The sequence below is a fragment of the Jatropha curcas genome, chromosome 5 (assembly GCF_041381405.1).
Source record: "Jatropha curcas cultivar XTBG-Jc1 chromosome 5, XTBG_Jcur_1.0, whole genome shotgun sequence".
Lineage (NCBI taxonomy): Eukaryota > Viridiplantae > Streptophyta > Magnoliopsida > Malpighiales > Euphorbiaceae > Jatropha > Jatropha curcas.
The window spans coordinates 24,989,127-25,001,513 of NC_143155.1; the positions used below are offsets into that span (position 1 = coordinate 24,989,127).

Below are 12,387 nucleotides of genomic sequence, written 5' to 3' on the forward strand. Positions count from 1 at the left end.
CGATCTTCGTTTATATATATATATATATATATATATATATGGAAATTAGCCTGCATTAACTCATAAGCTCATAAAAAAGTTGTAAAATGTGATCGCCAGAGCAATTATTAGAATCTATAAGCTCATAAAAAAGTTGTAAAATGTGATCGCCAGAGCAATTATTAGAATCTACGGTTGTGTAAAGCAATTATGAATATAACAGGCTGAACATGTAGAAATAATTTTTTCGAATTTAATTTCCGCTAAACACACCAACAGACTGAGCTAAACACAACTACAGATGAAATTAAACGGGCATGATGATAGGATTTTGATAATGATGATCTCAAAAAAATAAAAAAGCAATTATTAGAAAACGATGCCGTTGTTATGCGTCTATATGTAAGATGAATTGGGCCTGTTTAAAATTACTCGCGTAATGCTTTGATGGCCTGTAAAAGGAATCCAATAAAAGAGACAAAATGGAAAAGCCCATTTTTCTATCTCTAATTAACTGATTTTGATTAAACTAAAATCCCTCAATTAGGAATAAGACAAGTGTTAATGTATTCGTTTAATTCACCAAATAACATCACCTTAGATTCAATAAGATTCCTATGAATAAACAAAAATATCTTCTTCAAACACAATATTATTTACAACCACTTTTGCTCTTTATCTTTTTGCACTTTTCCTAGTTTATTTCATGCTAGTATTAATTAATTAAGTAATTTATAATAAGCAGGATTAAATTAATTAGCCTGCATCAAAACCGATATATTATTACATTATGATACTCCACAAAACTATGGTTCAAGGCCAATAAAAACTTTATTCTTAGATGAAAAAAAAAGGAAAAATAAAAATAGAATGCATGAAACATAGGATGTGAGATATCTAAAAAGCAACAACCATGAGAAATTCTGCCTCTAAAAACCCTAGCATTGATCTTTCCCTCACCATATCCTAATTATTCATTTGTTTTATTTTTCAATTTTATTATCCATATGAAGTCTTCAAGAAACAATCTTTACCCATATTGTTTAAAACATACACCTAATTAATGATAATGCCAAAAAATTCTATATATAATATATAAATTACATGGACATACGGTACTTGAATATGAAAATTATATCATCCTCCAGTATATGGGATAAGAAGAAAAACAAAATACAAAAAATAAGAAATAGAAGGAGAAGTAGAAAAGAAGCAAATGAATAGAATTGAATTGAACAAACCTTGTTAACAAATGACGAATGGAAAGAAAAAGAACACAGACATGTGACTCTAAGTAATAAATATAAATAGGGTTTTGCCGTGAAGCCATCAACAGGTGAAGCTACCACATGATCTGATCTTGCCTTCCGACGACGACGGAGGAGGAGAAAGGAAGATTAGATCATGCTGGCAGCTTCAACTGCTAGTGGTGCACGATGAATCCATTAGATTAGATCCATAATTGAGAGATAGAGAGAGAGAGAGAGAGAGAGGGAGATTTGCTAATTTTAGTAAATGGGTTAATTAGGCATGTTAATGGAAGAGAGAGTGCGCGATAGCTTATATATATATATATATATATATATATATATATATATAGATATATGAAGAAACAGAGAGAGAGAGAGAGAGAGATTGGGGTGGTCTGTTCTGTGATAAGTTGTTGTTTGTTGGTTATATATAAAGAAAAAACGAAAGAGAAAGGAAAAATAGGGAGGAAGAAGAAAGAAGAGAATAGATGGCAGTGGTCCAGAGCAAAGACAAAATGAATATTATCATGCCCACGCCACCACCATGCAGACAAGGTAGCGAGTTCTTCCAAAATCTAACCCCCTTTTTCTTTTATTTTTATATTTTTTATAAATATCCTCAAATTGAACCTAAAAAAGAGTGCTGCTATTTTACAATGGCCCCCCCATTTCTATTTCTCCTTTTACGCAATGCCTAAAAATTACTCGTTTCATAATTTAACTCCTCAATTTTAATAAACAAATCTTATCAAATTTTATATTTTAAATCTTATCAAATTATTTAATTTATCAAATTTTCCAAAATTAAGTTTCATAAAATTTTCATAAAAAAAGTGTAAGAGTATAAATATGTACTGAGCCACAAAAAAAAAAAAAAAAAAAAATCAACAAAATTCTCATTATCATTGATAACCTAGCCCCAAAATCATCTAACTGTGCATGATTCAACCTTTGCCTGTCTAACTCCTCCACTTTCTTTCCCCTAGTCCTATCTATGACAGGAGAAAGAAAAAAAAAAGATAGAGAAAAGGTATTGGAAGAAGAACACTACTTATTGCTGGGGTGTTTGGAATGTGCATGCATGTTACCAATCCCATGTCTCATAAACATAATCCATTGGAAATGTATTATATATTGAATTAATCAAATTAGCTATTTTCTAATTTTAAAAATCATTCGAATAATCAATAAGTGAAAATGATTATAATTTACCTTTGACTAGACTGATATGACATGAATATGATTTAGCTCTAAAAAATAAATGTTATTAAAAAAAGATATAATTGATTACAACTTACAAATAAAATCTGAAATCTAAAATCTTTATTAGGATTCGTTTTTAGGAAGATGAACATAAGGATTCCTTTCTTTTTGCTACAGTGACGATGTAAATTCTTTCTTTATTTGAAACCAACATTTTATATTAATATACAGACATTTGTCAGAGATTGTTGGTCTTTGCATCTGCTTTGTGTCAACCATATATTTAAAGCGATGTTTAATTACATTAAATAATTAAATAAAAGTTTAGCTGTCTTAATCACTAACCAGTAAAGTGAAACTATATTCTTGAATATATATATATATATTGCCAATAATCGATTGATTGGGACTCCACAAAATGATTTAATCAGAAAGAACTTTTATCCATTCTGTTCTCATTTTTTGAAGTTAACAAATGATTATGTCATTCTGTTTCTTTCAGCTTGTTTTTATCTCTTTGGTAGGTTTATGCAGATGGAACCAGCAGCTTCATGATAAGTCATCCTCAACATATCATCATATCCAAACTATCAGTGGAAAAGAGTCTAAATACAGTGGAAAAGAGCCTAAATACATAAATGCATTCCTGCAATTTTAATAAAACATAATTTATTACACTTCTTTCACCTTTTAAATGCTTCCATTTAAAAACTAAACATATTAAAGATTTTGTTTAGCTTATTAAATAACTTGATTTATAAAATTAAATCAATCAAATATTTATCTATTAATAATAATATAAATTTTATTATTTATATTAATCACGCATTAAATTAATATTTTATATATAAAAATCTTTAAATTATTGTTTTAAATGCAAGGCGTGACATAAATTGAAAGATACCACAGGCGGGTGTCATAAAATTTATAAAAAATTCAAAGACTATATCATGCATCATGGAAAACATAGTATTCTAAAAAAATAAGTTATATTTGGTTTCATAAATTCATGATTAACGTGTTGATTTAACCATAAACATTCTTTAATCAGAACAAATCATTTTTCCTGTACTTCCAGATTACAATAAACAGTTAATTTATCCATATATTGCTGTGATTATGACTTAATTTGAAAGTAATTGGAAATATCAAATAGAATATTTTTCACATTCTAACTAAAACTATTTTTATAAAAAATTATTTAAAAATCTGTTGTAGTTTTGAAATATTATTTTTAATTATTTTTCCGATTAATATTAATAGATAAAATTCACTTAACAAATCTTTAAATGATATTTAATTAACATTTTTAATGTGATTGCTTTAATTATTAGCTAGCTAGGCAGATTAATCATGCCATGGAATCCTCCAATAGTTGGATTCCATCCGTCACACTTAATTAAGAAGAATCAATGTATGTAACTTCCACTTTTATTTGGGTATTATCTAAATCAACAATAACACCTTCCAATCAATTTGGAACATTGTCTATCCTTAAAGCAAAAGTAAAACTAAATATAAAAAAATAAAAAGAAATTAACCATTTTCCCATTATTACAAAAGGATCTAAAAAAAATTGTTGTTCACATGAGAATTACGTTATTTTGTGCCAAAAATTTACGAGAAAAGCACAAAAAGGTCTATATACATAGAATACAATCATTGTACTTTGGTATTAACACATGCATTCCCATTTGTTTAATTTGGATTAAATAATCTCTAATATTTACAAAAAAGGCTTTCACTATATATACATATATATAGACATGCAAGACATTATTATTTGCAATAGAAGAAAATAACATTAATCTCATAATTGATTTCTATACTACAACAACTTTAAAGTAGTCATATAGGCATAAAAACCAGTCCCAAAACGCCATGTTTATTTAAAAAACGACTGACTTGGAAACTGGCAAACTGCTATTCCTCTATACAACAATGAAAGAAATGGCTAATCTACATTTGTATTACAGTAGAAACAAACTAGCATTAGGTGAAGGCAGAAATGCTATTATTCAAAAAATAACTAAAGGGAAAAAACAAAGGTAGAAGAAAAGGTATAAAAGAGTCCTTGAAGACCCTTCAAATTCGTAACCATATGATTTCATGTGTCATACTATAAAGCAAGTATATTTTGGCAGAAGGTAGAGCCCCATGTGCATACCTCAGACATGCTACTTTTTAAACCATAAAACAACAAAATGGGATTTTTTTTTTTCTGATATATATATTATATATATAGTAACCCTAAAAGAATATAATATGAAATGAGATTTGACTTCACAATCCCTTTCATGAATAAAGTGGGAGAATACAAAAGCAAGAAAACAAAGGAAAAGACCAAATAATTAACGTTGCTAAAGAATGAAAAGCTAGTAAACGCATGCCAGACAATCCCAAATAACTAGAGAGGAAAAGGAATATACTTACAGTGATTAGTTATATCCTTCTCCTTGGCCCTTTCTTTCTTTCTTTTTTTTCTTTTTTCAGTCAGATTTGAAGTAGTAAATGTTTGGAATCTATTGGGTCCCCAAATAGGAAGGAGTGAGGCTGTCAGAGCATGACCTAGCTAGGGTTAGCAACTTAGTTTCGAACCCTTTCTTTTTCTCTATTCATATTTCTAACCAAAGCTAGATCATGCTGGCAGCTTCACCTTTTCCTCAGTGAACTTATCCGAGCTACTGAATTTACAAGGTGCATATACAAGAACAAAAAGCAAAAAGAACAAAACAAAAGGGTTTTCCTGAATGAGATTTTTTATAAAGAACAGGAATGCTAGAATGCAAAAAGATCCAGAAAGAATTCGAGTCTTTGAATAAACGTTTTTTATAAAGAACAAGAATGCTAAAATTCAAAGACAGGAAGAAAGAAGAGATATTTGATTAGCGTTTTCAAGAAGAAAGAAACAAAAAAGTGTCAAGATTTGAAAACAAGCAGAGAAAGATAGTGCATTTGATAATTAGTTTCAATGGATAGATTTTCTTGAACTCAGAGACGTTAAATATAAGAAAAAGTAAACAAAAAAGAACAGAAGTTGAAAGATAGAGAGTGAACACAAGAGAGTTGTCAAGGACAGGATGGAACTATAAATAGACAGAGACACAGAGAGACGGGGAGAGAGAGAGAGAGAGATAAAGAGATTCAGATTTTGGATCGTGACAGATGTTAACAAGTTAGGTCAAAACGACAAAAAAACCCACCTTGCAGAACAGTGAAATTATTAAAAGAAGAAGCTACCATGTGGATCCAGCTAAGAGTAGAAGAGTAGCTAGGAAGGCTATGGACATGGATGTATCATAATGTATAGAGAGGGAAGGTTGTTTTAGATTTACAGGTGGTAGAGATATAGGGCGGCACGGCAGAGAAGGGTCGTACCCACAATTTGCTATACAATATATGACTGTTCTTCCTTCAGAGGCAGAAAGTCACTGCTATCTTCTGCAATTATTGGCTTCTATTTCTAATTAAATTTCATAATATTAATTGGTTTTTTAGTATTTCAATGCATTGGTTTTGGAATTTACTTGTACATTTTTGCCTCTACTTTTATTGCAGGCTGCAGCTTAGTTAGATTTATATTTAAAAAAATTTCTTTTATCATTTGGACAGCATTATTAATATTATTATTTTGAACTAAGTATTGTTTAAAAGAAAATTTAGTTTTTATGTTTATATATTATATTATAATACTATTCATCAATTGTTGAAATGTAAAAAAGAATAAATTTCACAAACTGAAAGTTGAAAGCTAAGAATGTGATTTGGAAGTAGCTGGTTAGGATAGATTTGTTCAAATTCAGTTGTCAATTCAAAGATTGTAGGTGGGATTTAAATGCCATAACAGACTAGTGAAGCTAAGCGCTCTCTCTCTCTCTCTGTCTCTCTCTCTCTCTCTCTCACTTGTGTTGCTTTGGCCATTATATATAAATGTCTGTTCAAAGATGGGGTTTGGTTTGGCTAGAATGGTAATTAATTATAAAAGATCCTGCATCTATCTGGGGATAAAAGAAAGGAAAAGAGGTAAGAAGTCAAAATATATGAAGCAGAGATTTGTGAGTACCGAAGATGTTGTAGTAGCTGCAACTGCAAACACTAGCTATATATGATCAGATTCTGAATTCTTTATGACGTTCTATCAGCTAAACTGGTTACCATTTTGGACATCTATTAGATTTAGACTAGTAGCTCTGTTTCATATCCTCAACCTTGTTATTTTATTTTATTTTATTTTATTTTTAGCAACCGTGAAATATAAGTGTAGATAGGATTTTTAACTTACCGTGTTCGCATCGGAATGCATTTATTTACCTGAACAATTCATATCCGTTAATGATTTAGGGTAATGGATTTGTATAAGCTTAATATATAAATTGTAACGATTTTACTATAATTCAACAGACATTTCAATCTAAAAAATTATATATGTTAAATAATTGATATATTAAATATTTCAATTTATAAAATTAAATTGATTAAATACTGATTTGATAATTAAAATATAAAAATTACTGTTTTATCAAAATTTCAGAAGTTAAATTACATGTCTGACCAACATGAATAGAATATTGAAAGTTATATAGTCATCTTTATCTCATAATTCCTTTTCGGTCAATAATTCTAATCCTAACTCTATTTAGGGCTGCATAAGGCTCTTGAGGATTGAACCGAATTAAAGAATTGTACCGAACCAGAACTGACAAACCAACCGAAGTAAAAAATTGTACTGAACAAGAACCGAAAAACCAGCCTTTTAGATTTAAGAAATGGCAAAATTCGAACTCAATGGCTAGTAGCTAGTGAACGTGTCAAAAACTTGAAACCCAGGCTTTTATGGCTTTCTATGACATGCATCCATTAAATACCTGAAAATTTATATATCAATCTATAATTAATTGAAAAGGAAACTTTAATGAGCTAGCTGACTTAGCACTGCTTGGATTAAAGCCCAAATGGAGTCACCACGGTCGCTCTATCTTGAAAGATAAAGACTTGTTTATACCTCCTGTAACACTTTTGTCCAGGAGGTATAAACAAGTCTTTATCTTTCAAGATAGAGCGACCGTGGTGACTCCATTTGGGCTTTAATCCAAGCAGTGCTAAGTCAGCTAGCTCATTAAAGTTGAAACAGATCTGAAGTTAGGGTTTGATCAAATTACCAGGAGAGGACATGAGTTCACGGCTAAATTCAAAGGCAATTCACGTGGTTGAAACAGAAAATTCAAGGTGAAACCTTAGAGTCATAGAGTGGTCCTCTCCATTTCTTGGCATTATATTAGGAGTGAAGATAAGGAAAGGAAACCTCTTCTTTGCTCTTGGCATGCTAACAATAACAATACTGTATGTATGCATGCATCTACCTGCATCGAACAAAGTCAGCTTTCATCAGAGACAACACATAGCCTAGAAATTTATTATTATTTTTATTATTACTATTATTGTCGATAGGTATACAAATCTATTCTTTTGGATTTTGACTTGCCCCTTACAATGAAACCACAATGTAGAGAATTAACTTTCACTCTTTATAATTTAGATTAGAAAATGATTGGCTCCCCAAGAATTATCAATACTGTTGCTTATTAGGGTTTAGTAGTTCCTCTTCCACCATCAATTCTCCATTAAGCTTGTTTGAAAATGCTAGGAAGCAAAATAAGTTTGACAGCACTTATTTTAAAGTGCAGGATGGAGACAATTCAATAGACTAAATCTTGATAACATATATTTAAGTGATACTTTACCACAAAAATCAGAATTATGTCACATGAAGTCATAGCTCATCTCAATTGAAAGTGATTCCAATCAATTATCAGCAGCAGGAATTTCCCCAGTGGTTCTCTCCAACTGAAATTTTCAAATATGAATTTAGAGACGACGAATTTTGTCTGCTTTGACCAAAATAATTACAAACTGACACAAGCTAGAAGAATTATACTTACCTGTCAAGCATGGCCCAGTTTTCTCCTCCATGGTTAAAGCATATGATTTCTGATTCTTTTTTAAAAAATTCAGGATTTTTACTGCAGCTTCTTCCTTCTACACTGCTTGTTGCCGGGTAAAACATCTTCAGCAATTTTTTTAGCATCTTAGTGTGGTAACGCACACTGGTTAAAGTCCCATATAGGCTTGCATAAAATGCGAAGTGCACAATGGACTGAAGTCCAAAACCAATCTGTAGCTTCATTGGAATGGACTGGAGACTTAAAATATCAGTCCAGCAATTGACATAGGAAATGATAGCTCTGAGACTCTTCCCAATAAAGAGTGATTCCCATATTAAGCTACAAGAATGAAGCAAAAGAATTCCAGCTAGGCAAATTATCAAATAAAAATTCTTGCAATTACCAAAAATCTCCACAAGAGCAGACACCATCAGCAAAATGATGAAATCGGCTTGCGTCCCTCACAATTAATTCTCTTTCAAATAATTTTGAAACTAGCCTACAAAATGTATGGCAATCACCACAAACTCGAAGATTCTTTGCAACTCTGATAGGAGTTCCTTCAGCAGTGCCTAATATGCCATACGCAATGGCCAGCCTTTCACTATGCAAATAAAGCATCTGAACTTTCTCCTCTTCCTTTAAGTTATGCAAAACAAACTTCGTATCAGCCACGTAGCCCCCTTCCTTCTCCAATTTCTCTATGATTTGAACTAATCTTTGGTAAATCTTATCATACTCAGGGTGAGATTTGTCTCCAGCAAGGAACGTGTGGATTTTGTTACTAACCTCTATCCAACTACATCCAGGGTTTTTCTTCAATCCACTTCCCTTCATTTTCATTCTCACTTCTTTGACATCTTTCCATCTACCACCGGCAGCAAAGACATTGGATACAAGCACATAATTTCCTGGTTTATTAAGGTCCAATTCTAAGAGCTTCTGTGCTGCAATTTCTCCAATTTCTCTATTTGAATGAACCCGGCAAGCCCCAAGAAGTGCACACCAAATTTCAGGAGTAGGTTCAATCCGCATGCTTTGCACAAATTGATATGCCTCTTCTAACTGATTTTTACGGCCAAGAAGATCAACCAGACAGGCATAATGTTCTGGCCATGGTTCCAACCGATACTCATCCTTCATAATTTCAAAAAATCTTTTACCTACATCAATCAATCCTGAATGACTGCATGCATAAAGAAGTGCCAGAAAAGTAATATGATCAGGAATTAGTTTTTGATCCCTCATTCTCATGAACAATTCAACAGCAGCTTCACCCCGGCCATGCATTCCATATGCATTTATCATAGCAGTCCATAGAACTAAACTTCTGTTTCTGGTACAAACAAATATCTTTTGCCCATTCTCTAGACTTCCACAGCGAGCATACATGTCAACAAGAGCATTTGATGTGGAGCTTTCTAACATGAAACCTTTCCGGACTATAAGACCATGAATCTCTTTTCCTTTCTTCAAAGTCGATAAACTAGCAACAGCAGAGAGTATGCTTATTAGAGTTACAGAATCAGGTTCAAGTCCGGTTTCTTTCATAGAGTAAAATACTGCAAGAGCTTCGTTTGCAAGCCCATTGTGTACATAAGACGATATCATGCTGGTCCAGGACACAACATCTCTACATTCCATTGACTCAAACACCCGGGTCGAATAGTCAATAGCCCCACACTCTCCATACACATCAATAATTGTGTTCTGCAGCACAGTGTCAGATAGACCTCGCTTTACAGTGTAACCATGGATTTCTTTAACTTGTATAAGGCATTTCAGCCCACTGCATGCCAGCAAGACACTTCCCATCATCATTGCATCCACATCCATCCCTTCCATCTGCACTTGTCTAAACAATTCTAAGGCTTCTATGTGACGACTACTTTGAGCATAGCCAGCTATAACAGTGTTCCAAGAAATGATATCTTTACTGACGATCTTATCAAAAACATGACCAGCATAACTGATGCAACAGCACTTCGCATACATATCTATGATTGTATTCCCGACCAGCACATTAGAATCAAATCCATTCTTTATAGCATAAGCATGAATTTCCTTTCCACTCAATAGATAACCTAATCTTCCAGATGCCACAACAATGCTTATTACAGAAACCTGGTCAGGTTTTAGACCAGCAGCCTGGAGACCATAAAAGAATTGAAAAGCTTCTTTGTATAGACCATTTTGGATGAAACCTGAGAGCATAGAATTCCACGTAATAGTGTCCTTCCTGTCCAACCTATCAAAAATCTCAGCAGCCTCGGCCATTTTTCCAAATCTAAAATACATAGCTAGCAAAGCATTGGCCACATACCCAACAAGTAATTGACTATATTTCACGATAGCCGCATGTAATTCCCTACCAGGTTTCATAAAAGAGGAATCCTTGCATGCTTGAAGAGCAGCAACAAGAGTATAAGTGTTAGCGGCTACACCAGCCTTTTGCATTTCTCTAAATAGTTCTAGTGCCTCTATACACCATCCACTTGACGAATAGGCAGATATAATAGAATTCCACGACACAGCATCATTTCTCTCATTCATTCTATCAAACAATTTCCTTGCCCCATTAAAATCATCGCACTTTGCATACATTGCAACAAGAGAATTAGCCACATAAACGAAAGAAGAATACCCGCATTTAATAGCTAGACAATGAATTTCAGCCCCACAACTAAGATCCCCAACCATTCCACATGCTCTAAATAAACAAGGAAAAGTATACGAATCAAGAGCAACACTCAAATTCCGCATCTCCCTATACATTTTAAGAGCTTCTAAAGGCTCCCCATTTGAAACATAAGAACCAACCATAGCATTCCAAGCAAAAATGGTTCTTTTACGAATTTTATCAAACATCTTCTCCGCACTCACTACAGACCCACACTTGCCATACATGAAAACAAGTTTAGTACTCAAGAAAGCAGATTCCAATTCCAAATTAGACTTAATGACAAGAGCATGAATTTGTTGGCCTTGTAATAGAGCTTTCTCAGTCGCACACAGCTCAAGGAGCGGGGCATAAACGTGATCGGGGTTAACAAGAAGCGAGTTGCCACGTTCAGTTAACAAAGCAGTCAATGAGCAAAATGCATCTTTGAGGCTTGCTGGCATGGATATTCTTTTAAGAAAATGGATTTTACTAGGACTTGGAGAGAATTTAGGGATATATATGGGTGGATTTATCATCCGGATTTTGTGTTGCGTAACGGTTGTAAAGGCAGGACAGTAACAGTGTGGAATTGAGACAGCCATTGCAGAGAATTTGCATGACAAGGGAAGGTGGCGCGCAGTATAAGAATATAAACGCATAAATAAGCAAGTGAGAAACAGAACGGCAGTTGGGATGCTGTGTTAATTGGATATTTCGCGCCTTATCGTCAAATCCATGCACCCGGTCGTCGAACGACAAGACGTGTATATTATACGAATAATAATAACTAATAAGCCACCGAAGCCATAGAACCGTAGGTAAATTCTCGCCTCTTACGGTTCCTCAAAGCTATAAATAAATTTAAGAACGGAAGCTTATTATTATTTAATCCTATATTTAAGTGCAAGATTGATATCGGATCTTATTGGCATACCGGCCGTCGACAGGACGTCAAACGGCTGGTCATTGGACTGTCTTGTATTTTTATTGAAAAAAAAAATGGTAGAACGCTAAAAATCTATTATTAAAATCAAAATTTCAGACTGAGAATCATGACAGAACTATTGAATGGGATGAAAATTAGAAAAGAATTTTGGAAGCCACGCTTGAAAAGAACATGAATGACAGCAAAATTTCAAATGATTTAAGTTTGCATCTTTACATATTTATCTTTTTCAAGCTGACCAAGGCCAAGCTTCTATGCCAAACAACAACACAATTCAAGGGGCCCAGAATAATGGCTCAACTCTGATCTAGAATTAAATTAAATATGGATGACCCTTGATATATCCTTTGATTATATAACCTAACCCTCCAGTTTGAATAATTACTGAAAGCTGTCCTTCAATTA

At 33.0% G+C, this 12,387-nt stretch overlaps 1 protein-coding gene across 2 annotated transcripts; it reads right to left on the reverse strand.

Moving 5' to 3' along the window:
• Positions 1-6,918: 6,918 nt before the first annotated feature.
• Positions 6,919-11,928, reverse strand: OTP86 (Tetratricopeptide repeat (TPR)-like superfamily protein). Of its 2 annotated transcripts, none has more exons than XM_089721712.1 (4): positions 8,372-11,928; positions 8,174-8,276; positions 7,592-7,792; positions 6,919-7,273 (listed from the first exon to the last, which is right to left on the reverse strand). In XM_089721712.1, the coding sequence occupies exon 1, from the start codon at positions 11,693-11,695 to the stop codon at positions 8,774-8,776; it is 2,922 nt and encodes a 973-aa protein (XP_089577838.1). In that variant the 5' UTR covers positions 11,696-11,928; the 3' UTR covers positions 6,919-7,273; positions 7,592-7,792; positions 8,174-8,276; positions 8,372-8,773. The 2 variants fall into 2 exon arrangements, with proteins under 2 accessions (XP_089577838.1, XP_089577837.1); XM_089721711.1 differs by having other exon boundaries at positions 6,919-7,297.
• Between the last annotated feature and the right edge of the window lie 459 nt (positions 11,929-12,387).